Here is a 27,868-nt window from a genome sequence, read left to right on the forward strand (position 1 = left end):
AGATACATAGGAAAATAAACTAGAAAGAAAGAAATGTGTGTGAACACATTCTAGTTCACACATCTAGCCTGCTACATCCATTCTCTTACAGTACTGTGTAACTCACAGGTGGTTGATTTGGGATCCCTGGCCCGGATTCTCCCAAGAGATCCAGGGATCAGATTGATCTCATCCACGTTCACAGGATAGGTACTGAGGAACTCAGTCCTATCACAGTGGGCCTCCTCCATTCCTAGGGGGGGAAAGAGACAAGTTAACATAAGACAAAATAAACATGACTTTATGCTTGTAAAATGGTTTTCTGGTTGTAGAGACATCAAATAACCAGATTACAACAAGGTACATATGGATATTTTCACAATGTTATCAAGACATCAGGGAAAGACATCTGGTTTGGGTGTTATTCAGGGGTGGCAGGTAGCCAAGTGGTTAGAGTGTTGGGCCAGTAACCAAAAGGTTGCTGGATTGAATCTCTGAGCTGACAATGTAAAAATCTGTTGTTCTACCCCTGAACAAGGCAGTTAGCCCACTGTTCCCCGGTAGGGCCTCATTGTAAATAAGAATTTGTTCTTAACTGACTTGCCTAGTTAAATTAACAAAATATTAAGTCAGTTAACCAGAGTAGACAGGCTAGTGCAGATACAATTCAAAATTGTGGTCTATTCTTCCATACCATGGTCTCCAACGACGATGATGTTGACACAGCGGTGTAGGTTCATCTGCTTCAGGCCGTTCATCAGCTGTCCAATGACATTATCAATCTCCCTCAGGGGGTTGTCCAACTACAGCACACAAAACATACCAAGGTTACTACAAGTCATGCCTCAAGAACAATCTCTAGAATTTGTCAATTATGGTTCATGATAACATTTGACCTGTATTTACAGTATCGATGCGTAAATATCACCGTAGTTAGAGAGCACAGCATTATTTAGCCGCTTAAAATGAGTTGCTCTTACGTGAAACATCCCCCACACCTTCCCATAGCAACCATTAACCATCTTTGGCCTAATTTCGTCCACCAGCCAGTTCTCGCTCTCTCTGTCGAACCAATTTGAGCCTGGGGATGAGGTTATTTCTGGTCCAATCAGAGGAGCTCACCTCATTGCTGAAGGGCCCCAGTCTGTGTCCGAAGGTGTCTGGCTGCTCTGAGTGGACAGCGTACACATAGGGCCTAGAAATAGCACACAGACACACATCTCAACCACTGACCAATACTCAGTACAGACACACAGCTCAACCACTGACCTCAGTACAGACACACAGCTCAACCACTGACCTCAGTACAGACACACAGCTCAACCACTGACCCCAGTACAGACACACAGCTCAACCACTGACCCCAGTACAGACACACAGCTCAACCACTGACCCCAGTACAGACACACAGCTCAACCACTGACCCCAGTACAGACACACAGCTCAACCTCTGACCTCAGTACAGACACACAGCTCAACCTCTGACCCCAGTACAGACACACAGCTCAACCTCTGACCTCAGTACAGACACACAGCTCAACCACTGACCCCAGTACAGACACACAGCTCAACCACTGACCCCAGTACAGACACACAGCTCAACCACTGACCTCAGTGCAGACACACTGCTCAACCACTGACCCATAATTAGTACAGTAACTTGCTTCTCTATTCAGTATCTATTAATACTCTTATATATATTAATGCCCCCGCCCCCTCCCAAATTAGTCCATCTGAGTGTCTTGGGGAAATTTGGTTGGACAAATTGGTGGAAGTGAGGTTGGCACAGGTTGATGTTAACATGAAATGAGCACTGGGGATGAATATCTAACCTCTCATCGTCAGGAAGACTTAGCCAACGCAAGATGGTCAGGATTCTCCTCTCCAGTGGAATCACCCTGCAACGACACAGACATGTCAGTCAAGTATACTTGCAGGTATCTCATGGTTTAGTTCTAGAATAACTGCATGTTATGGGGGTAAAACATTTTAGAAAAAATCCAAAAGGGTGCCAAAACATAGAAATATCAACCAAAGTGTTCGTCTGGCAGTCTAACGTGGCTCTCATGTGTGTATACTAATTAGCGAAACTTGCTAGCAAAACCAGCTGGGCTCTACACTACCATGCTTTGAGAGCTCAATGGCCAATGTGTCTGCTTGAATGGGGGGTATTGTTTGTAAAGATGTGCTGTAGGAAGGACCAGCTCCCTCGTGCTTATTAGGTCATAGATATGCAAATGATTTGCGTCATTTCACAAGTAAAATCACAACTTATTTGTATTTATATTGACCCTTATCATCATCTTTATACTAAGTTTCACCACTCAATGTGGGCGGGGGGGGATTGTTTAAAGATGGTAATACCATGGATCCTTTAGCTATTTGATTTGGAATATTAGGACTCCTTTAGGTATAAAAAATATATATAAAAATGATTTGATACAATATCGAATTTGGCCTTTACTGCTATAGCCCATAGAAACGCACTGAATAACACATTCATAAATGGCAAAACTGACAGTCAAAAAAACATAAAGTAATTGACTAAGAGAGTTAACACACCATGGCCAGAAGAAGGTGCCTGCCTTCACCCCTTGCTTCTCTGCAGTGATCCAGATCTACAGACATACAGGGAAACAAGCATTGTTCCAAGCACAGATATAAAACATGAGGCATACAGTATGCAACAAATCCATTCACTTATTATCTTATCCATTCCTAACCACTTGATACTGCTCCAAGTTGCTTTCTTACACTATAAATGTCATTGTGCTCCTGCAAACGTAATGGTGTATTTCCCTAAGTTTAAAAAACCGTGTAAGTGTGAAGAATTGGACAGTATCTATACACTCACAGGTTGGCCACCCCACCAGCGGTGGTTCAGTTTCTCCCTCCCCCTCAAGTGGAAGTTGGCGTCAAACACGGGGTCGTGCATCGAGTTTCCCACTATTCCATGAGACTCAGGATAAAGCCCCTTGAAAACATCACAACTCACAGAGTTATGAGAGAAACATCATTGATCGGTTTAAAAGTTGTTGCAGTGTTATTATAATGTCGTTACATGTTTTTACACTGTACATGGACATGTATTGGAAACCATCTAATTGAAAACCTATTTTATTTCAAGTTTCAATAAAACAGTGTAAATTCATATGGACATGCATCGGAATAAGTAAACATACCGTGGCAAGAGTATACAAATTGGGGAAAGTTTTGGAGGGGTACACTGGTCGCATGTAGGGTGCATGAGTGCCACATGTTCCTATATGGAAATAAATTAGCCAATGATCAGTAGCCTATAATATTTCATCACACTGCATGATAACTAAACACATCCATTCTGATCTAAAACATAATAGAGTAGAGTAGCTGGTTTTTTCCCCCCTAGAGACCCTATTGCCTTCTAGGGAGTTTTTCCTAGCCACTGTGCTTCTGCCTCTGCATGGCTTGTTCTTTGGGGTTTTAGACTGGGTACTGTAAGGTACTTTGTGACAACTGCTAACGTAAAAACGACTTTACAAATTAAATGTGATTGACATGCAAGTTGCTAGTGGCTACCAAATGAAACTTTTTTTAAAACATTTTAATTTTAATTAAAATGCCTTTCTGCCTTCAATGCCATTAGCTACAGTATGGCCTATCTAGTGTCAGGATGTGAGTGGGAGTGACTTACTCAGTTTCTCCATGTTGGGGATCACCGCTTTGCCCTTCTTCATATAGGATGCCCGGAACCCATCCACCGACAGCATGATCAGAGGAGGACGGATAAAACTGTGAAGAATGATCAAATACTCAAAAGCTGTCATGGAAAATTAAATGTTGATAAGATGTCACTTCTTTAGTTTACACAAATTATATGGGAACCATATGGCCTAGCAGTGTTAGGTCAAAAAGTGCCAACAGGGCTACTGGTTCCAGTCCAAGTTGGAGGTGACTGCTCAACTGCTGCCACTTTCCCCAGATAATGAAGCCATTGTCGCTGTTTCTGAGGATAAAATCATAACTAATAAGAAAACATTCTTGAGTTTTTGATTCAAACTTACCCTGCAGGACATTCAGGGCCTGTGATGTCCTCACATTCACCATCCACCCATTTAGTGTCTCCTGCAACAGGAGAATTTGAAAAGTCTAACACATGATCTAGTAAAAGTCTGTTACTGGTACATTGGAATTTGATTCAAAATAAGAATTTTCTTCACACTGCTTGTTGCAAAGTTTCACTTCTTCATTTCGAAAGTATGCAGATTAGCAAGGGTTGTCAGAGTATGAGGATGATACATATAATACATGTATACCATGAAGAATGTGAAAGTTACTCACAGTTTGCACTTTTTATCGGTTCATTTTAGAGCAAACAACATATGTGAAGCTAATGCACTTCTGTCCAAAGGAAGATGCAAGACAAGAACCCAAAGCCCACATCCTATGTCACCTTCTAACCAACTGCCTTCCCATTTGGGTCTCAATATGGAATGAACTGACCTAAATTAACTTTCTTCAACAGCCTTTCAGACATCCCAAGTTTGAGTGTGTACCTTTGCAGAGGGCTTTGTAGTTGGTGCAGCAGTCTCCTTTCTTCAGACAATCTTCTGAGCAGTGGCATGCATGTTCATCATTCCTCATCTCCCCACAGCGATCTTCACTGCACTCAAAGCCACCCGCTGCACCAGGGAAGGGACATAAGAGTCTGTATTCAGCATCAACAACTAGCTACAACAGGACTAGTCATGACTCATGGACACAAATCAATCAGAAAGCAAATTCAATATCAGCCATTGTTTAATTTGGTTGAATTATTTTCAACAGTAGTGGATGGTTATAATCTGTTCATATTGGGGATTGTAAACTTGGTGGTTCGAGCCCTGAATGCTGATTGGCTAAAAGCCATGCTACATCAGACCGTATACCATGGGTAAACATGCATTTGTACTGCTATAATTACGTTGGTAACCAGTTTATAATAGCATTAAGGCACCTCGGGTGTTTGTGGTATACGGCCAATATACCACGGCTAAGGGCTGTAAACAGGCACTCTTTGTTGCGTGACGCTTAAGAACAGCCCGTAGCCATGGTATAATAGCAATAATGCACTTTGGGTGTTAGTGGTATACGGCCATATAGCACAACCCCTCGGGCCTATTGTGCAATTATACCATGGCACCACAGTAAGAGACACCGTAAGAGAAAATAGTTCAAAGACAAGCTGGTACACAAACCTGTTTTTAAACAGTGCTCATCGAAATCTGAGCAGCAGCTGTAGTAGGTTTTGCACAAGTTGTCACATCTGCAACCTGGCGGTAAAGCTTCTTCCAATTCGAAACATCTGCCCTTACATGATCCTGCTGAGCTAACCCACAGGGAGTCTGAGATAGCTGGGACAAGAGAACACCATTACACAATGCTAAAGAGACACGCCAACTCCAAGTGACTCTGACTCAACTTCCATGGACGTGTCCTCGTATGGATACCACATTCACTAGAAAATAAGTCAGTGCATTGAAAATGTAGCCTGGTAAACACAGCTTGTGTGTTGCACATAATAAGCTATGGAATTATGACAAGACAAAGGCTAAAGGCGATCAAGCTGCAGAAAATGAAACGTCAATCTTAAATATTGGGTTACTACAGTTCCAGAAAAAAGGTGCAATATGGAAGAAAATGAACAGTGGTGATGCCAAAGAACAGTTTCCATCTTTGAAGGGACAAAACAGTTATATTATTCTCTATTTTACTCCACTGTAATAAAAGCATTATTAGCCAATTGAGTGTCAGGGCAGGACAGGCCAGATGTCAACACAGAGATGAATTTCTCACTTTTGGTTTGTGGCGGAGATCCTGCATCTTCTCCAGGTCGACTTGCTTGAAAGACATATGCCACACTAACACCGGATCCGGTAAGGAGTGCGAAGAGAACAACTAACTGAGAAGAAGAGATAGATGTCATCCTAAAGCTGTTCATTCAACATCAGAATCAAGGAGTCAAGCCTAGACCATGAGGTATTCCACCTGATGAATTCAAACAGTTCCAAAAATAATTTTCTACTAGTGCGAAAGTACCAGTTATAGGTAGGTACTGTGACAACTTAGATATTTGTATACTGGTCGATGTCAACTACATTCAAATACTCAAGCTGAGCATGATTTATCTTACACTGTAAAATGTAACCAATGGAATAGTCCCAAAAGTGCACATTTACAGCAAAATCAAGTGCACCTCAAATAGGCTAATAACTATTTGACCTACAGCCTATATTTGACTCTTGTCTAACCATAGCACCATCATTTTGACAAATATTTTGTTACTAGAGTATGTACTGTATGTGTTCAGCTTGAAATGTGATTCAACAATCATTGAAGAGAGGAACATAATATTTTTTTAGCTTGAAATACTCCTTTAAATTCATCACAACAAGTGGTTGTCTTTTGTTATTCCATAAACAGCCCACGGATTGACGCAGTTTGAAGAGAGGTTTGTTTTCCTAATGGAGAACAGAAAATCTGAATTTACGTATAAAAACTTAATTATCATGGCAAAATATTTCCTACACAAATGTTGCTTTTTAAAAACTACCCCCATGTTCTTGTATTTTGAACGAGGCACTTTGATCCCCGTATAGACCACCAGGTGTATTTATTTAGATTATTATTTATTTTTTACTGGGCTATTGAAACAAATATTTTTATCTGTGACATTTTCTGGTGGGGATAAATAAATAAGATGCTGATATTTAAGTAAATTAAGAGAAGACTTAAATGAATGTGATTAATTATAGGTTAATCAATCTGAACTGACGATTCCTGTCACTCATTTGCGATAATATTGTTTCAAGTTCATCCGAACTGTTGCAGTTAAACTGATACATCTGACACAGGCCTGCCTATTCCGTTGAAACGTTGAAACGTTCAAATAATAGCTGGCACCATTTAAAAGGAATGAAGAACAATTCGTCACAGAACAGAATGGAGCCTTACAGTACATGACTGTTCAAAATATTAATCATTAGCCAATTAGCTTGTTTACTTGCCCGGGTAAACAAGTGCGTGTGCCACTATTTACAGACTGTAGCCTATCGACAATTAGGCGTAGCCTACCGACAATTAGGCTATTAATTAATTGTTTATTTTCGTTGAAGACAATATATTAATGAATAGGATGAATAATTACATACGTTTACTAATAGCCATCTTGCAAGATCTGGACGCCTGTCAATAAGATTCAAAGTACAATTTCTTCCCTACACCTATCAATATGTTGCAAGGACGCATTTTGCATTTTGTCAGGTTGTCCAAAAGAAATCCAAGAATTTCAAGACTACATTTCAGAATACAACAATTATGCAACAACTTTACCGTACCAATTTTCCCAGTAACATGTTCCAAATAGCGTATCCTCCTCTTTAGCATTCCCCAAAAGAGTCCAAAAATTGTGGGCAAAGTCCACCCCTGACCGTTCTGAATCGATGACCAGGGCACAGGGGTTCAGCGCTGTTGAGTTGTCTTGCTCAATTTGCTTTTTGCTGCAAACCACAGCGGATTAAGAAATGGTGACAGCTGCACTGTGGTACAAGGGTGCTGCTGGCAGATGTTCTGTAAACCATAGTCAGCACTAAACTGTGGGTTCACTCGACTCGCGCAATGACAGAGGGAGAGGGTAGAGAGAGGCGCTCAGAGAGAGAAGGGGGTGGGTTTTTATAAAAACAACTTTCTCTACTACAGTTTATGTTGAAATGACAGCTGTAAAATCATGTAGCTGCCAAATTTGAGAAAACACCACCCCAAGAACTTGCTTGGAAAAGGCCTTGGGAGCATAGATGAAATTGCCATACATGTTGACAATGACATGTCCCTATACTATCTGGGTTGTTCTGACCTCCAAGGTGCTCCCCCCCCCAATATTCTGAAAAGGTCGACTGCCCCCCCCCCCTCCCCCCAATGATATATCCTACATTATTTAGGGGGGGGGGGGGTTGGGAGCCCCTTGGAGGTCAGAACAACCCAGATAGTATAGGGACATGTCATTAGCAATGTCAACATTTATAGAATTGCGGGAAATTTGCTTTAACAGTTTACTTTGGGCTCCAACGTAGTTAGTTTGTTAACTAAGCTAGCAACTTGTAGCTAGCCAGTAACTCCTCCAGTATGTCTTGATGTCATTTCACAGGATTTGTTTTTGGACGGAAGCTGTAGAGATTGGTAAGAAATGGCACTTCTGTTGCCAAATATCTTATTCATTCATTTATTTAGATTTTTAAGCATTAAATTACCTGGTATGGTGGTGCATTGATCAGTTATACAGTTTAAAGCGGTTATTTTTGCGTTTTTGTCAACCTTTAAAGTAACTGTCCAGTGTTTGCAGATTTCTATGAAATATGACCTATAATTAATTACAGCAGCTTTTCTGTGTTGGAATGGTGTGGGCGTATCCCAACAACAGAATGGTGTGAGCGTATACCGGTCATACAAAATATTCCTGCGAGTAGAACGGTGATTGGCCAGATCATCCTCCTCTATAAGGAAATAGCAAGTATTTTTTAACAGCATGTTTGAGATACAAGTTTGAGGTGGGTTTTTTAAAGAGTTTTTTTCTCCTATTTATGCTGTGGCCACAAATATGAGTATAGGATGAGTCAACAACATTACTTGGGTATGAGTTATAGAATATTAACTTCTAAAAGTGAGATTTTCACTGGACAGTTACTTTAAAACTGCAACATTTCCCCTCATCCTCTTGGCAACATGGGAAGAATAGCATGAGATGAGCTATAAAACAGAAGATTTTAATCCCTGCCCCAGAATTTGCTTTAAAACTGCAAAATTGTCTCTCAGATTCATGACACAATGTGTAGAATAGCATTATTAAACTGCCCCATGGCAAAATGTGTTGAAATGCAGGAAGTAAGCTGTTTTCATGATGGGGGGCCTTTCACTTATCCTTCCACTTATACTGTGTTTTCAAAATACCTCTCCATATAACCCTCAAAATATCTACACCCTTGCATGGGAGGTGATCGCACAGAGTGATTCAGATAACAGCTAGGCCTCTACTATATGTCAGATATGGCATGTGTCCCCTTGTCGACCTCTACTTGTGATGCTAGGGATTTGACTTGAAATTGACACCTTATTGAAATATGTTTTGAAAATGCATGGAAAAGAACTTCACTTGCCCTTTGTAATTGCCTGTGTGATGTTGACAGGGTAACACATACCTTTTTAGGTATGAGGCCCTGATTTCATTTACTACAACAAATACTCCCCATTCTGTATAGTTTACCGATCATTCTGTTCTGTTTACTGAGTCAAAGGGGGATGTCACAATGCAAAGGGAACAGTTACTCAATGCTCCTCTCAAGGCTGTCCCAGAAGTATAGAGGGTTCAACCCGCCCACAGGGGCATCTTTCAGTGCATGCTGATATACAGTACAGTACACAATGTTATATTCCATTCATTTCGCAGGGGCTCTGATTCACAGAATTATAAAGACGGCAATGTTACCAATACTCTGAAATCTGTATTTTTATGGCAGTCAAGCTCTTTACAGGAGCCTCTCTGTCACTGCTTTACTGTTTTGAAACTAATCAGGACAACCTTTGCTTGAGGGCATCCACTCCCTAAAATGTACACTGATGTTCTGAAATATTTATGAATCAATGTTTTTTTATTCAGCCGTTGGAGGCTTAGGGAGTCATGGGTAGCTGTTGAATGACACAGCATTAAGACTTAAAGCTTGTCCTGTCTAATTAAGCTATTAGGCCTCTGGAGCATTATCTGGCATGGCCATGGAACAATTTGATTGGACCGTGAACCTCTGCTACATGGAGCTATGCTTACCTCTCTGATCCTACAGGAAGTTGGATTGGATAGGGTTTCAACTTCCATGTCACCTGGGAACCAGATTAATTAAAAATTTTCTTTCTTTCTCTCTCTCTCTTTCTCTCTCTCTCTCTCTGAAAAAGGGCTTCATTCAACTTCCGACACGGACTAAAATGACAGACTGTCTTGGATTGGACACAGTCTCGTTCCCCCTCAGGCTCTGGTTGGTTAACTTTACTATAAGGACACTTATTGGATATGGTTTCTAACAACGCTATCTTGCAATTTTTGACCAGAGAATCCTGCATGTAAGAGCCCTGGAGTTTATTTTGTCTAACTCCAGATACACACCACAAGTTGAAATGGTTAAAGAAAATACATTAGACAAAGAAGAATATTATGAATTTGTGAGTTTATCACTGCTCAACATGCAGTATTGCTCAAGACCCACCGTGCTTCAGTCTTTGTACAGTCAAAAGTGTCACCCACTATGACAGACCTAAAAGGAAACATTGTTGCTACTCTAGATTAATTGAACATATTAAGAATTGCCCAGGAATAAAATTGAAAGTAATATGGTTATAGGAAGTCAGGTCAAGAGTATACTCAAATAAGCTTGTGCTGACATTGCTCTCAAACAATGTGCAAGAGCACACCACTGCACTTTGGACAAAGTTTGTAAATATTTGCCCTACCACACACACACACAGTGTTCACCTGTAACAACGTAAAGATTCCTTGTCAGTCTATGAGGCATTTCTCTGATCTTTATTAGCCAGTGTACCTTATTGATGCCATTGGGTTTCTTTCTGACAATGATGGTGTCTGTCAGCTAATCCCAGCAAAGGTCAACCAGACAGTTCAGCTAAGTCCAAATGCCTCAGTTAAAGTGAATGGAAAATATATGATTTTATTTGGTGCTTATCCATCTATTTTTTGGGGGGAATGTAGCTGGATCTACGCAAACATTGGAATCATAATGAGACTACTTTTGAGGTCTGCAAACGTTATGATTTCGAAGTGGACTGTCCCTTTAAAGACAGCATTGTATATTTGTGTATGTTACCCTTTTCTTGGAATATATATTCCATGTAAATTTTACAGGAGACTAATCATATAAAAGAACCAAATCTTGCTTGACTGCTAGCTTCCCGCCAGCTTCTAGATTTGGGCCTGCGGGGAAAGGCTGAGATGTTTCGCCTAGTACAAGTGGCAGAACCACGGTGGACAAGTCGGTAGCAGACAAATCAACATCCCCTCCCTTCTTAAAGCCTCGGCCAAGTCTAAGAGCCAAATGAACCTCTCCTTTTTCCAAAATCCAAAAGATGCCAGCCAGGTGTAGGTACACTCATACAAAATTGTGATTCGTCCAAAGAAACAGTGACACAAAAACCAGAGCGCCAGTAGAGTTGTTCCTCATAATACTAATATCACATAGCCTATGGACAGATGTAATATTTGACTGTTTTACCTTATTCATGTTGTTTATTGCTCAGTGTGTAGTGGCGAGTTGTGTAGAATTTTGACCACACAGCCCACTAATGTAAGACCATTGACCTACAGTTGAAGTCAGAAGTTTACATACACTTAGGTTGGAGTCATTAAAACTCGTTTTTCAACCACTCCGCAAATTTCTTGTTAACAAACTATAGTTTTGGCAAGTCAGTTAGGACATCTACTTTGTGCATGACACAAGTAATTTTTCCAACAATTGTTTACAGATAAATTATTTCACTTATAATTCACTGTATCACAATTCCAGTGGGTCAGAAGTTTACATACACTAAGTTAATTGTGCCTTTAAACAGCTTGGAGAATTCCTGAAAATTATGTCATGGTTTTAGAAGCTTTTGATAGGCTAATTGACATCATTTGAGTCAATTGCAGGTGTATCTGTGGATGTATTTCAAGGCCTACCTTCAAAATCAGTGCCTCTTTGCTTGACATCATGGGAAAATCAAAAGAAATCAGCCAAAACCTTAGAAAAAAATTGTAGACCTCCACCATTCTGGTTCATCCTTGGGAACAATTTCCAAACGTCTGAATGTACCACGCTCATCTGTACAAACAATAGTACGCAAGTATGAAGACCATGGGACCACGCAGTCTTCATACCGCTCAGGAAGGAAGTGCGTTCTGTCTCCTAGAGATGAACGTACTCTGGTGCAAAAAATGCAAATCAATCTCAGAACAACAGCAAAGGACCTTGTGAAGATGCTGGAGGAAACAGGTACAAAAGTATCTATATCCACAGTAAAACAAGTCCCATATCGACAGAACCTGAAAGGCAAGGAAGAAGCCACTGCTCCAAAACTGCCATAAAAAAGCCAGACTACGGTTTGCAACTGCACATGGGGACAAAGATCATATTTTTTGGAGAAATGTCCTCTGGTCTGATGAAAGAAAAATATAAGTATCAGTCTCATCAGTATCATATCAGTTTGTCTCTGTGGATGGTTTGTCCTCTGACAAATCAACTGTACATTTTGGTGTTCCTCAAGGTTACGATTTGGGACCACTATTGTTTTCACTATATATTTTACCTCTTGGTGATGTCATTCGGAAACATAATGTTAACTTTCACTGCTATGCAGATGACACACAGCTGTACAGTTCGATGAAACATGGTGAAGCCCCAAAATTGCCCTTCCTGGAAGCCTGTGTTTCAGACATAAGGCTGCAAACTTTCTACTTTTAAATTCGGACAAAACAGAGATGCTTGTTCTAGGTCCCAAGAAACAAAGAGATATTCTGTTGGATCTGACAATTAGTCTTAATGGTTGTACAGTCGTCTCAAATAAAACTGTGAAGGACCTCGGCGTTACTCTGGACCCTGATCTCTCTTTTGAAGAACATATCAAGACCATTTCAAGGACAGCTTTTTTCCATCTACGTAACATTGCAAAAATCAGAAAATGTCTGTCCAAAAATGATGCAGAAAAATTTATCCATGCTTTTGTCACTTCTAGGTTAGACTGCTGCAATGCTCTACTTTCCGGCTACCCGGATAAAGCACTAAATAAACTTCAGTTAGTGCTAAATACGGCTGCTAGAATCCTGACTAGAACCAAAAAATGTGATCATATTACTCGAGTGCTAGCCTCCCTACACTGGCTTCCTGTCAAAGCAAGGGATGATTTCAAGGTTTTACTGCTAACCTACAAAGCATTACATGGGCTTGCTCCTACCTATCTCTCTAATTTGGTCCTGCCGTACATACCTACACGTACGCTACGGTCACAAGACGCAGGCCTCCTAATTGTCCCTAGAATTTCTAAGCAAACAGCTGGAGGCAGGGCTTTCTCCTATAGAGCTCCATTTTTATGGAACGGTCTGCCTACCCATGTCAGAGACGCAAACTCGGTCTCAACCTTTAAGTCTTTACTGAAGACTCATCTCTTCAGTGGGTCATATGATTGAGTGTAGTCTGGCCCAGGAGTGGGAAGGTGAACGGAAAGGCTCTGGAGCAACGAACCGCCCTTGCTGTCTCTGCCTGGCCGGTTCCCCTCTTTCCACTGGGATTCTCTGCCTCTACCCTACTACAGGGGCTGAGTCACTGGCTTACTGGGGCTCTCTCATGCCGTCCCTGGAAGGGGTGCGTCACCTGAGTGGGTTGATTCACTGATGTGGTCATCCTGTCTGGGTTGGCGCCCCCCTTGGGTTGTGCCGTGGCGGAGATCTTTGTGGGCTATACTCAGCCTTGTCTCAGGATGGTAGGTTGGTGGTTGAAGATATCCCTCTAGTGGTGTGGGGGCTGTGCTTTGGCAAAGTGGGTGGGGTTATATCCTTCCTGTTTGGCCCTGTCCGGGGGTGTCCTCGGATGGGGCCACAGTGTCTCCTGACCCCTCCTGTCTCAGCCTCCAGTATTTATGCTGCAGTAGTTTATGTGTCGGGGGGCTTGGGTCAGTTTGTTATATCTGGAGTACTTCTCCTGTCCTATTCGGTGTCCTGTGTGAATCTAAGTGTGCGTTCTCTAATTCTCTCCTTCTCTCTTTCTTTCTCTCTCTCGGAGGACCTGAGCCCTAGGACCATGCCTCAGGACTACCTGACATGATGACTTCTTGCTGTCCCCAGTCCACCTGGCCGTGCTGCTGCTCCAGTTTCAACTGTTCTGCCTTATTATTATTCGACCATGCTGGTCATTTTTGAACATTTGAACATCTTGGCCATGTTCTGTTAGAATCTCCACCTGGCACAGCCAGAAGAGGACTGGCCACCCCACATAGCCTGGTTCCTCTCTAGGTTTCTTCCTAGGTTTTGGCCTTTCTAGGGAGTTTTTCCTAGCCACCGTGCTTCTACACCTGCATTGCTTGCGGTTGGGGTTTTAGGCTGGGTTTCTGTACAGCACTTTGAGATATCAGCTGATGTACGAAGGGCTATATAAATAAATTTGATTTGATTTTAAATGTATTTGGCTAAGGTGTATGTAAACTTCCAACTTCAACTGTAGTTCAAACGATGTAATGTAACTAAAAAAAACATATTTGAACTTCTTGTACTGCATGCTGAGAGGCCAGTTGAGGGGTATTATTCATGTATTGTATTTTGAAAGCCAAGCCATAGTTCACAAGTTTGAGAATTGTGAGCGTTGGCAGTTTGCTCCTTGAAAGGCTGACAGGTTTGAGGCTGTCTCTATGCTCTGCACAATAAGCAGCTTCAAAAGACATGTTTCAGCATGGAATTAGTATTGTTCATCAGGTGATTCCATATGAGATTGGCCCAAAGATTTTTACTTTGTTTTGGATATTCAAGAAATGAAATCCATAGAAAGGTCATTTTGGGGAAGGATGTTTGGTGTACCTTTGAAATCTGTTTCCCAAATAATTATTGAATTTGGGAAATTTGTTACATTTTGGCCTTACCCAGTCCTTCCTTTAGACACTACAACGATGAAGGCCAAAATGTTACTAATTTCCCCAATTGAATTAATTATTTCTCAGTAGTCATTTTGGATACAGACTTCAAAGGTATGCCAAACATGCTTCCCCCAAATGACCTTTCTATGGATTGGTAATGGGTAAAAGCACAAGAACTACTGTACGTAAGGTTTGTCCTCTAATGCCCTTCAAAACTACCACATTCATGATGCCATGGGATATGTTTGCACTTTTGTGCTTTGTGATGCTCAAGGTACATAGTAGAAGAGGGTCCCTTAACCACATATCTAAAATCACATAACCCTACTGCCAATTCTAATCTTAACCATTTGTGGGATTAAAAAATATGTTATACTGTATCAGTTTTTAGGAACTTGAATGTCATTGGAGGAAGGGGAGGAACATTCCTCTATTTAAATGGAATAAAACACACATATATTCGCTCTAACCACTAGGCTACCATATTTAGTGATGAGACATGATATTTATTCAGTATAGATTAATCTAAACTGATGTTTTTCCCATATGGAAAAATATGAATCTATACTGAATAAATATCATGTCTTGTCACTAAATATGGTAGCCTAGTCGTTAGAGCATTGGGCCAATAACTGAAAGTTTGCTGGATTGAGTTCCTGAGCTGACAAGGTAAAAATCTGTTGTTCTGCCCTGGAGCAAGGCAGTTAACCTGTTCCCTGGGCGCCGAAGACGTGGATGTCGATAAAGGCAGCCCCCCGCACCTCTCTAATTCAAAGGGGTTGGGTTAAATGCAGATAACACATTTCAGTTGTACAACTGACTAGGTATTCACCCTTTCCTTAAATACAGTATCTGGATAAAAACACTGTTTTGCAATACAGTATCTGTATTTAAGGAAACAGCACACCCTATTTTCTGTCCTCCTCTAGGTTCCTATTCAGTATTTAAAAATGGTTCATGGCTTTATAATTTACACATTCCTGAATTCCCAATTAGTTTGTTAAGCCAAAGAGTTTGAAACCTCTCTGGTTTAACTGTTCATTTAAATAGCTGATGACGAGTTCACATCAATATGTTAACATTTAATGTTAGTCAGCAAGCAAACACAATCTGATACATACTTTTGTATAGACAGTATAGTGTAGGTGGACACTTTCTCAAATGAGTGTATTCGGCTATTTTAGCCAAACCCGTTGATGATAAGTGTATAAAATTGAGCACACAGCCATGCAATCTCCATAGACAAACATTGGCAGTAGAATGGCCTTACTGACTCGCTCAGTAACTTTCAATGTGGCACCGTAATAGGATGCCACTTTTCCAACAAGTCTGTTCGTCAATATTGTGTCCTGCTCGAGCAGCACCGGTCAACTGTAAATGCTATTATTTTGAAGTGGAAACGTCTAGGAGCAACAATGGCTCAGCCATAAGGTGATAGTCCACACAAGCTCACAGAATGGGACCACCAAGAGCGTGTAGCACATAAAAATGGTCTGTCCTCGGTTGCAACACTCACTACCGAGTTCCAAACTGCTTCTGGAAGCAATGTCAGCACAATAACTGTTTGTCGGGAGCTTAATGAAATGGGTTTCCATGGCCGAGCAGCCCCACACAAACCTAAGATCACCATAGGCAATGCCAAGAGCCGGCTGGAGTGGTGTAAAACTCGCTGCCATCTGGAGCAGTGGAAACACGTTCGCATGACATGGAGCCAGTGGGTTTGGCGACGAGTATGAAGCTAGGGCCAGCCAACGAGAGCGTACAGGTCGCAATGGTGGGTAGTATATGGGGCTTTGGTGACAAAATGGATGGCACTGTGATAGACTGCATCCAATTTGTTGAGTAGAGTGTTGGAGACTATTTTGTAAATGATATCGCCGAAGTCAAGGATCGGTAGGATAGTCGGTTTTACAAGGGTATGTTTGGCAGCATAAGTGAAGGAGGCTTTGTTGCGAAATAGGAAGCCAATTCTAGATGTAACTTTGGATTGGAGATGTTTGATGTGGGTCTGGAAGGAGAGTTTACAGTCTAACCAGACACCTAGGTATTTGTAGTTGTCCACGTATTCTAAGTCAGAGCCGTCTAGAGTAGTGATGTTGGACAGGCGGGCAGGTGCAGGCAGCGATCGGTTGAAGAGCATGCATTTAGTTTTACTTGTATTTAAGAGCAATTGGAGGCCACAGAAGGAGAGTCGTATGGCATTGAAGCTTGCCTGGAGGGTTGTTAACAGTGTCCAAAGAAGGGCCAGAAGTATACAGAATGGTGTTGTCTGCGTAGAGGTGCATCAGAGACTCACCAGCAGCAAGAGCGACATCATTGATGTATACAGAGAATAGTCGGTCCAAGAATTGAACCCTGTGGCACCCACATAGACTGCCAGAGGTCCGGACAGCAGACCCTCCGATTTGACACACTGAAATCTATCAGAGAAGTAGTTGGTGAACCAGGCGAGGCAATCATTTGAGAAACCAAGGCTGTCCAGTCTGCCGATGAGGATGTGGTGATTGACCGAGTCGAAAGCCTTGGCCAGATCAATGAATACAGCTGCACAGTAATGTTTCTTATCGATGGCGGTTAAGATATCGTTTAGGACCTTGAGTGTGGCTGAGGTGCACCCATGACCAGCTCTGAAACCAGATTGCATAGCAGAGAGGGTATGGTGAGATTCGAAATGGCCTGTAATCTGTTTGTTGACTTGGCTTTCGAAGACCTTAGAAAGGCAGGGTAGGATAGATATAGGTCTGTAGCAGTTTGGGTCAAGAGTTTCCCCCCCTTTGAAAAGGGGGATGACCGCAGCTGCTTTCCAATCTTTGGGAATCTCAGACGACACGAAAGAGAGGTTGAACAGGCTAGTAATAGGGGGGGCAACAATTTTGGCAGATCATTTTAGAAATAAAGGGTCCAGATTGTCTAGCCCGGGTGATTTGTAGGGGTCCAGATTTTGCCGCTCTTTCAGGGTGCAGTGCTGTTGACCGGGGTAGGGATAGCCAGGTGGAAAGCATGGCCAGCCGTAGAAAACTGCTTATTGAAATTCTCAATTATAGCGGATTTATCAGTGGTGACAGTGTTTCCTATCTTCAGTGCAGTGGGCAGCAGGGAGGAGAAGTTCTTATTCTCCAAGTTCTGGGACACTTTACAGTTAGTTAGTGTTGCAGGAAGCAAATTTCTGCTTGAAAAGCTAGCCTTGGCTTTTCTAACTGCCTGTGTATAATGGTTTCTAGCTTCCCTGAAATGCTGCATATCACGGGGGCTGTTCGATGCTAATGCAGAATGCCATAGGATGTTTTTGTGTTGGTTAAGGGCAGTCAGGTCTGGGGAGAACCAAGGGCTATATCTGTTCCTGGTTCTAAATTTCTTGAATGGGACATGCTTATTTAAGATGGTTAGGAAGGCATTTAAAAAAATAACCAGGCATCCTCTACTGACGGGATGAGATCAATATCTTTCCAGGATACCCCGGCCAGGTCGATTAGAAAGGCCTGCTCGCTGAAGTGTTTCAGGGAGCGTTTGACAGTGATGAGTGGAGGTCGTTTGACCGCTGACCCATTACGGATGCAGGCAATGAGGCAGTGATCGCTGAGATCTTGGTTGAAGACAGAGGTGTATTTAGAGGGCAAGTTGGTTAGGATGATATCTATGAGGGTGCCCGTGTTTATGGCTTTGGGGAGGTACCTGGTAGGTTCATTGATCATTTGTGTGAGATTGAGGGCATCAAGCTTAGATTGTAGGTTTGCTGGGGTGTTAAGCATGTTCCAGTTTAGGTCGCCTAGCAGCACGAGCTCTGAAGATAGATGGGGGCAATCAGTTCACATATGGTGTCCAGAGCACAGCTGGGGGCAGAGGGTGGTCTATAGCAGACGGCAACAGTGAGAGACTTGTTTTTAGAGAGGTGGATTTTTAAAAGTAGAAGTTCAAATTGTTTGGGTACAGACCTGGATAGTAGGACAGAACTCTTCAGGCTAACACCGCCCCCTTTGGCAGTTCTATATTGTCTGAAAATGTTGTAATTAGGGATGAAAATGTCAGAATTTTGTGGTCTTCCTAAGCCAGGATTCAGAAACAGCTAGAACATCCGGGTTGGCAGAGTGTGCTAAAGCAGTGAATAAAACAAACTTAGGGAAGAGGCTTCTAATGTTAACATGCATGAAACCAAGGCTATTACAGTTACAGAAGTCCTGGGGAATAGGAGTGGAGCTAGGCACTGCAGGACCTGGATTCACCTCTACATCACCAGAGGAAAAGAGGAGGAGTAGGATAAGAGTACGGCTAAAAGCAATGAGAATTGGTCGTCTAGAACGTCTGGAACAGAGCGTAAAAGGAGGTTTCTGGGGGCAATAAAATAGCTTCAAGGTATAATGTACAGACAAAGGTATGGTAGGTTGTGAATACAGTGGAGGTAAACCTAGGTATTGAGTGATGAGATATTATCTCTAGAAACATCATTGAAACCAGGAGATGTCATCGCATGTGTGGGTGGTGGAACTAATAGGTTGGATAAGGTATAGTGGGCAGGACTAGAGGCTCTACAGTGAAATAAGCCAATAAACACTAACCAGAACAGCAATGGACAAGGCATATTGACATTAAGGAGAGGCATGTGTAACAGTACAAATTTAAACCGTCCCCTCGCCCATACCCGGGCGCGAACCAGGGACCTTCTGCACACATCAACAGTCACCCTCGAAGCATCGTTCCCCATCGCTCCACAAAAGCCGCGGCTCTTGCAGAGCAAGGGGAACTACTACTTCAAGGTCTCAGAGCAAGTGACGTCACTGATTGAAACGCTATTTAGCGCCCACGCTAACTAAGCTAGCCGTTTCACATCCGTTACACATGCCTAGTCGAGTGATCAAAAGGGTCCAGTGAGTAGTGAGGTTGGTTGGGGTCACAGTGATTCAGACAGCTAGCCGGGCCATCGGTAGCAAGCTAGCATAGGATGGAGGTCTGTTTTTTGCCACCTCATGCGTTTCCGTCGGTAGGATTAGTGTGGTTCCGTGTGGTAGAGGGGATCAATCCAATTCACAAAAAAAAAAAAAGAGGCCCAAGAAGAAAAAAATTAAATAATTGTCCGATAGGTGTATTCAGATATCGGCTGCTATCGGCTGCTAAGACAACTAACGATTAGCGGACCGCAGATGTGCGTTCAGGTAACGTCGTGATGGAGGAGCCAGCTGCATAATAACATCCGTAGTCCAGTTGTGAAGGCCCGGTGGGGCTCCGCGTTGGCAGTAAAACAGGTCCGGATAGGTGATTGTAACCCAGGAGTGACTGATGGAACACTTCAGCTGGCTAGCTCCAGAATAATTGATGTTTGCTCCGGAATCGGAACACGGATAGCAGCTAGCTAGCTGCGAGATCCAGATATAAATGTCCAGAGCTTGCGGTTGAAATCCGGGGACATGGAGAGAAAAATAGGTCCGGTAAGTTCCGGTCCGAGCTGCGCCGCACAAAACTGGCGATAGATTTAAGCTAAAGGATAGCTGATGACCAAACCGTGGTTAGCGGAATAGTAATGATTAGCCAGTAAAGAAACTAACTAGCTTCTGGCTAGCTTCTGTGGAGGATTACAGATGAGGTAAATAATATTTTTTCTTTTTTATATAAATTGGTGAGACGGGTTGCAGGAGAGTGTTTTGAAGATGAGTTTACGGAAAAGAAAAAAATATATATAAAAAGGTATGGGAAGAAAGTTATAAATATATATACAGGAAACAAGGACAAAAGACATCTGACTGCTATGCCATCAAATGGACAATGACCCCAAGCATACTTCCAAAGGTGTGGCAAAATGGCTTAAAGACAACAAAGTATTGGAGTGGCCATCACAAAGCCCTGGCCTCAATCCCATAGAAAATTTGTGGGCAGATCTGAAAAAGTGTGCAATCAAGGAGGCCTACAAACCTGACTCATTTACACCAGCTCTGTCATGAGGAATGGGCCAAAATTCACCCAATGTCACGAACGTCTTAAGAAGCTGACCAAAATGCAGCATGGTATGTGTTCATGATGATATTTTAATTAAAGAAAGCACTGAACACAAACCAATAAACGAAAAACCGACCGTGAAGCTGTATACCAAAATGTGCTAACACAAGCAACTAACATAGACAATCACCCACAATGACAAAACAGGCTACCTAAATATGGTTCCCAATCAGAGACAACGACTAACACCTGCCTCTGATTGAGAACCATATCAGGCCAAACACAGAAACAGACAAGCTAGACATACAACATAGAATGCCCACTCAGATCACACCCTGACCAAATAAAAAATAGAAACATACAAAGCAAACTATGGTCAGGGCGTGACACCCAACGTATTGTGGGAAGCTTGTGGAAGGCTACCCAAAACAATTTAGTTAAACAATTTAAAGGCAATGCTACCAAATTCTAATTAAGTGTATGTAAACTTCTGACCCACTGGAATGTGATGAAAGAAATAAAAGCTTAAATAAATTATTCTCTGTACTATTATTTTGACATTTCACATTCTTAAGATAAAGTGGTGATCCTAATTGACCTAAGACAGGGAATTTTTACTAGGATTAAATGTCAGGAATTGTGAAAAACTGAGTTTAAATGTATTTGGCTAAGGTGTATGTAAACTTCTGATTTCAACTGTATCATCAATTTTTAAGTCAAAAAATGTAGGAACTGCAAATTGCCGTTTTAAACAAATTTGCACTTTGGTGCTGTAGCGTCGACAGCTTGATTAAAAATAGGTATTTTTGAAACTAATTTACCAAGTCAAATCTGACATTGATTTGAATTTAAAGAAAAATACAGTATGATCTACTACCATCTGCATTGGGACTCTTGAACTCCTCATGCTGAAACCTACTGTCTCTGCTGGTGAATAGTGGTACTGTCGTAATTTCTACTTCTGTGTAACCTACGGTCGGTCATATGCTCTTTGTTACAGCACTGTTGCTGTACGACTACAAATATACGTCTGGCTGGATCAGGACTGCTTGTTATTTAACTTGTCCATTGTTAGAAACAAATTTAGATGTCCTCGATAATCATGATCAACAAAATGGTTGTGGTTTGGTAGTCACTGTTAGTCTGTCTATGGCCAGTAGATGGCAATGTTATCTATAATACATGTCCATTTTAGTAATTTAGCAGACACTTATCCAGAGAAACTTACTTGTGTGCATACATTTTTCTACTGGTCCCCCATGGGAATCAAACCCACAACCCTGGCATTGCAAGTACCATGCTCTACCAAGTGAGCCACATGGGGCTAATACAAAAAGCACCGTAACAGTGGTCACCAACCCTGGTATTGTTAACACTTTTGCTCAAGCCCTGCACTGCAACACTACATCCAGCTGACCAACCATTGTCTCTTGGAAAGTGTCTCATTCCTTCAACCATCTGTCAACTGACTTTAAATGGCAAATGTAAAAAAAAAAGGACTGAAATGACACTGTGTGCCTGCTATTGCTATCATGTGGGCCAATAGAAAGGGTGGACTCTGTTACACATGATACAAAGCAAGGACAAATTAAACTACATTTGTGGTTCAAATGTATTACATGTGCTGATAAACAGTCGTGGTAATACTATCATGTTGACTGTACTGTCATCTTGCAATTCTCTAAACTTAGCTTATCGTCTATATTTTTGTCACTGTTCAGTGCAGGCTTTTATGGTCATCTTGACATGCGGTGACATGCCTTGAAGGACGTTAGTCCACATACAGCATAGTACATACTTTACAGCTTACTGCACTTTATATAACAGTGGCCTTATGTGACTCACACACTACCTTTTCTGGAATTCCGGAGGCATCTATCTTTGAACAGAGCCTAACTGTTAGTATTAGTAGTATAATATCCAGGAATATGCTGTTATTTTATTTGTAGACATATGGGAAAGAGCTTTGCGCTACATGTGGGTTTTATTGAATTGAGCCCTAAGTCTACAGATGTAGGAGCTTAATTTGTGCTAGTTTGTTACAGAAGGAAAATAATCCTGCAGCAACAAGAAATGTCAATCATTATGTGGATTATAATTCATGGACAGGTTTTTGTAGGGGTTGATGCATTTTTCATTAGGACAAATCAAGTCTGACATTTTAAAGTGGAAATTGCAAACTTTAGAAGCTTTTTGAAATCTTGAATAGCCTACAAGTTTGCATTTTCTACTGAGGCAACAGAATAGTGATCAAATGAAGATCGTACATCTGTATGTAAGATAAGGCCTATATAAAGTTATTGAGCTGTATGTTTTCTAAATACCAGAGGCAGTGTGTCATCCATATCAGACTTTATCGGCCTATTGATCATGACTCATCTCTAAACAGTGGGGTGCCAGGACAACAACCTCTCCCTCAATGTGAGCAAGACAAAGGAGCTGATTGTGTTCTATAGGAAAGGAGGGCCGAATAGGCCCCATTAACATTGACGGGGCTGAAGTGGAGCTGATTGAGAGTTTCAAGTTCCTTGGTGTCCACATCACCAACAAACTATCATGGTCCAAACACACCAAGACAGTTGTGAAGAGGGCACGACAACACCTTTTCCCCTTCGGGAGACTGAAAATATTTGGTATGGGTCCCCAGATCCTCAAAAAGTTCTACAACTGCACCATCAAGAGCAGGCCTGGGCAATTACAGTCATTGGGGGCTTGATTGGTGTCATACTTTTCCCCCATCCCTAGCAAACACACCTGCTTTAAACTTATAGAATTTTTAACTGAAGATCATGGTTAGTTGATTATTGGAATCAGGTGTGTTAGCTGGGGCTGGGGAAAAAGTGTGACACCAATCAGGCCCCCGATGATTGGAGTTGCCCAGGCCTGATCAAGAGCATCCTGACCGGTTGCATCACCACCTGGTATGGCAACTGCTCGGCATCTGACCGTAAAGCGCTACAGAGGGTAGTGCGTACGACCCAGTACATCACTGTGGCCAAGCTTCCAGACATCCAGGACCTATATACTAGGCGATGTCAGAGGAAGGCCCAAAAAATTGTCAAAGACTCCAGTCACCCAAGTCATAGACTGTTCTCTCTGCTACCGCACGGCAAGCGGTACCGGAGCGCCAAGTCTAAGACCAAAAAGGCTCCTTAACAGCTTCTACCCCCAAACCATAAGACTGCTGAACAATTACTCAAATGACCCCCCCCCCCCCCCCCCTTTGTTTTTACACTGTTGTTACTCACTGTTTATTATCTATGTATAGTCACTTTACAGATTAACCTGTACCCACGCACATTTACTTGGTATATAGCCTCGTTATTTTGATGTCATTTTATTGTGTTACTTTTTGATTTGATATTTAAAAAACTTTTTTTTTTTAATTTAATAAATATTTTCTTAACTCTATTTCTTGAACTGCATTGTTGGTTAAGGGCTTGTAAGTAAGCATGTTGTATTCGGCGCATGTGACAAATGACATTTGATTTGATGTATGTCTCTACCTTTTAGCAATGTGAGAGGAAAGAGACATTGCTATTGCAGGATAGAGGTCATTAATGTTATACTACGGATTAGGGTGCACTCAGTGTTGGTGTGTGGTCAATGATCATCTTGGTTTGATGATCATCTTGGTTTGTCATTGAATTATACAATAAACTTTCTCTTGGATATAGTTCACATAATCTAGGACAGTGATAGTAAACTATACAGTAAAATCACTGTATCATATTGTTTTAAAAGGGGTTGAACAGGTTCATTGACCTCAATGACAGCCAGCAAACTCATGGACACTTTTGTTTCTAGAAACAAGTATGTTTGATCCTATTATGTTCTATTTGCTACTGCTCTTAAATTTCTGATAGCTTCTTTGTTTTCAAATGACCAATGCTATTATATAGGCCTTTTATATAATTGGGTAAATATGTTGAATGTTGTATTTGTAGAAGCAAATACCTCATGCTGACAACAGCTAGGAATGTTCTTGATTTATCTCACAGAATGCCATTATCACTAGGCCATTATCAGCAGTTTGTTTGTCTATTTGTCATTGTGGATGTTGTTGTTGTTGATAATGTTGAACCTTCCTGCTGTCCACGTCTCTCATCCATATACCATGACAGAGAATGTGTGTGTTTATGTGTGCGTATGTGTAACAGAGAATGTCCGGTCATTCCACTCCATCTTGCCTGACCACAGTGACCAGTGGAAAACTCCACTGTGTCTGTCCCTACCTCCATTAGAGCATTAGTGATCCCAATGCCTTTCTCAGCTCTTATCTCCTACCCTGGGATAGCCTGGCAACAAGGCATCCCTCAACTCCTCCCTCCCTCTCCCTCCCTCCCAGCAAGCCTAGACTGTTTACTCTTTCTGGGGGTTAACATTTAACATTTACACCGGAGCACCATAGCTGACTGCAGCATCAGAAATATTAGACAGCAACTTTCCAAGTTACTTGGCACTTTGGCTGGCAAACCTTTGAAGTGAATTTAATTGTATTATGGGACCTCGGACAGCTGGTAAGGGCTACTTTTATTATGTGAGGCAAATATGTGAAAAGTGTTGATTTTAGGCATATTGAATTTGTCCACAAGTAAATGTGGAACTGTTTTCACTTGTACTTGGGCTCTACTAAGTATTTTTAAATGATCACATTTATTTGTTATTTTGGAGAGATTGAGAACAATTTTATTGATGACAAATGATAGATTATATTAAACTATAATGTAGAAGAGATGCAGAACATAGATGAAAGCATTATCGCATTGAGTTTGACGGGGGGTGAATTCTACCTTTACTTTATGTGCCATCATAATGGTATGCTGGTGATTGTTATGTAGCTAAGTGCAGTATCCATAGCTACATGGATAGGCTGGTACATAAATATTAGCTTGTCAGGAAGTGTTATTGTGATATCAATCAGGTCAGGGAGTGTTGATACAGCACATTGTGTGGCTATATTTGATTAACAGCAGACGCTTAGTTCTTTCAAAACACTCAAATATGAAATGGGAGGCGGGGGGAGGGGGGGGGTGTGTGGTGTGTGTTTGATGTGTTCTACTATAGATACTACAGCACAGTAAACAGTTCTGAATGTGTGTATGAAATTTCAGAATGAATAACATGGCTTCCTTTCGTTATTAGTGCTTTTTCCTCTCAGTACACTTTGTCAATCACTCGCAATTATACAACATGTATATGTTCTCTCTGTGCGATATCTCTATATATTCTTCTTCTCTTCTCAGTCACTCCATCCAAGGAAAGAAAGATGGTGTCTGGGGCGCATGATAACAGTCTTAGTAGTGGCAACAGTGGGTATTATAACAGAGGCCCCACGCTTACCCCTACCTCACCTGTGCTGTCAAACCCCAAATCAGGTAAGAGTCTCTTTGGTCTTCATCTAAAGCTCTATCACGTCCAATCTACTGTACAGATTCAATATAAACACCACTGTTCATGATTACACTGAGAACCTGCTGATTAAGTGTTTGTTCCATTGACAGTGCTGAAGAGACAAGTGAGTCCAGAGGAGCTGCAGAGACCAGGAGGCCCATACATAAAGAGGACATTTACAGTACGTTACCACAGTGTTATCTCTTATTCATGCCAAAAGCATGAAACTCAACCAAATATCATTCAAATCCATAACCTTTTTCATGAGTACATTATATTTGTGATTTTACTGACTATTTTCTTTTTAAGTAATCTGATCAATCTATCTCCAGATTGTGGGTGATGCGGTGGGTTGGGGATTTGTGGTCAGGGGGAGTAGGCCATGTCACATCCAGGCAGTGGACCCCAGTGGGCCTGCAGCAGCAGTAGGAGTGAAGGTGAGTACCATGGCATTGTGGGACATGTAGTGTAAAGAGCAGCTCCAGAACCTCCAGGTTGATAGCTTTGTCAAATCAATATTGTTAGATGGGTACGCAATAAACGTCTTCCTCTGCTATATGCAGCTCTCATAAATTATATTCAGTACGTACAATATTTGACCAAAGTCTGTTTTCCAGGTGCGCCAGTTTGTGGTCTCTGTCAATGGTCTGAACGTCCTGTCTCTGGACTACAAGATGGTCAGAAACCTCATCCTCACTGGAAAACGAACCGTGGTCATGGAGATTATGGAGGAGTCTGATTGTTGAGGATGAGGTTGTATTGTATTCGGTTACAGTCAATTTAAGGTCTCAGTCACCCATTGGCTCTTGGCGCGGGAAACGTAGAGTAAGAATGTGGACTGTATTGGCCCAAATAAATCCATAGAAACCTTATGACCTTGATATGGAGCCAAATGGACTTAGCTACATCATCGACCTGAGACGAGGGTCACAGAAACAGCGACCCCACAGAAACCTGATGGGCCCCACTGTGAAGACGTGTGTTTACATCATCAGTCCAAGACTGACCAGTGTTCCGTGGTTAACATGGTTCCAGCTTGTGCTTTTGTTCTCTTGAGGCGGTTTAGACTTTTGACCTGTTCGCCTACTCATTGCCTACTCATCCCCTGCTGTTTGCTTTTCCATCCACTCCCTCCTATGCTCCAATAGAGGGTTCCTTCCTAGAAAGACTAGTATTTAGGGTGTTGTTGATAAGTGATGTGGCACATATTGTAAACAACTCCATGCTTTCTGACATGGCAGAGGTGTTTTTAAATATAAGTTGTTTTGTTGAATTAGCTTGGTATTTTGCTTTGAATATGTTTGGCATTGAATTCTTAAGTTTGGTAGCAGGAGCAATTTAAACATTCTACTTATATTGGCCTGGAAATAGCACAATACTGTCAAACTGCAGACCACATACTGCCTAGCTGCATAAAAAGGCTTGAATGTCATCTCGGTTTCTCAAATCAAATTAAAACAAATCTGATTCCATTGCAATGTTTTTGGAAATCCACAATACTGACAAAAGTTAAAATAATCAGTCAGTAGTAGCCTATCAATATGTTAATCCTTCTTTTTTTTAAAACAACAAATGAATGTATTATGTCAAAGTGAAATAGATAGGTTATAGCAGTGATATTGTGCATTTTGTAGAATACTTCAAGTGTAATGCATGATCACATGGTCCAACATAAGGTATGAAGGACCAAAAGCACTAAAGGATGTGTACTTGTATATAGCCATACACTGTAGCCGGACCCTATACATTTGCTATGATCAACTGATCTTTAGAGGGTATTAGTGCAGGCAGGCCAGCAAGGAGTATCTACATTTGTGTTAGTGTTTGATTAGTGTGTAAATATTTCAATTAGCCAATGAATTAATAAAATAAAGTAATTCAATTCAAAATATTAGCAAAT

At 41.5% G+C, this 27,868-nt stretch overlaps 2 protein-coding genes across 6 annotated transcripts in view; one reads left to right on the forward strand and one right to left on the reverse strand.

The window, feature by feature from the left end:
- The window catches only part of LOC110488321 (autotaxin), a 33,998-nt gene extending 26,169 nt beyond the window's left edge, over positions 1-7,829 (reverse strand). For both annotated transcript variants that reach the window (XM_090228434.1, XM_036970677.2), the window contains exons 1-13: positions 7,335-7,829; positions 5,794-5,899; positions 5,196-5,351; positions 4,515-4,640; positions 4,023-4,083; positions 3,653-3,750; positions 3,162-3,241; positions 2,834-2,953; positions 2,542-2,597; positions 1,812-1,877; positions 1,102-1,174; positions 674-782; positions 107-232 (exon numbers count right to left, since the gene is read on the reverse strand). In XM_090228434.1, coding sequence (XP_090084560.1) covers positions 107-232; positions 674-782; positions 1,102-1,174; positions 1,812-1,877; positions 2,542-2,597; positions 2,834-2,953; positions 3,162-3,241; positions 3,653-3,750; positions 4,023-4,083; positions 4,515-4,640; positions 5,196-5,351; positions 5,794-5,899; positions 7,335-7,352 — 1,195 coding nt within the window. In that variant the 5' untranslated portion in view covers positions 7,353-7,829. The remainder of the gene's footprint in view (positions 1-106; positions 233-673; positions 783-1,101; positions 1,175-1,811; positions 1,878-2,541; positions 2,598-2,833; positions 2,954-3,161; positions 3,242-3,652; positions 3,751-4,022; positions 4,084-4,514; positions 4,641-5,195; positions 5,352-5,793; positions 5,900-7,334) is intronic.
- Positions 5,845-27,868, forward strand: LOC110488322 (DEP domain-containing mTOR-interacting protein). 4 transcript variants are annotated; one of them, XM_021560521.3, is made up of 6 exons: positions 5,845-5,976; positions 9,937-10,016; positions 25,821-25,952; positions 26,079-26,149; positions 26,301-26,405; positions 26,586-27,868. In XM_021560521.3, exons 3-6 carry the CDS (start codon positions 25,844-25,846, stop codon positions 26,712-26,714), a joined length of 414 nt encoding a protein of 137 aa, XP_021416196.1. In that variant the 5' UTR covers positions 5,845-5,976; positions 9,937-10,016; positions 25,821-25,843; the 3' UTR covers positions 26,715-27,868. The 4 variants fall into 4 exon arrangements, with proteins under 4 accessions (XP_021416196.1, XP_021416197.1, XP_021416199.1 ...); XM_021560522.3 differs by having other exon boundaries at positions 5,894-6,045; XM_021560524.3 differs by lacking the exon at positions 5,845-5,976 and adding an exon at positions 8,043-8,172.

This window comes from Oncorhynchus mykiss, chromosome 30 (assembly GCF_057628025.1).
Source record: "Oncorhynchus mykiss isolate SJ-2025 chromosome 30, ASM5762802v1, whole genome shotgun sequence".
Lineage (NCBI taxonomy): Eukaryota > Metazoa > Chordata > Actinopteri > Salmoniformes > Salmonidae > Oncorhynchus > Oncorhynchus mykiss.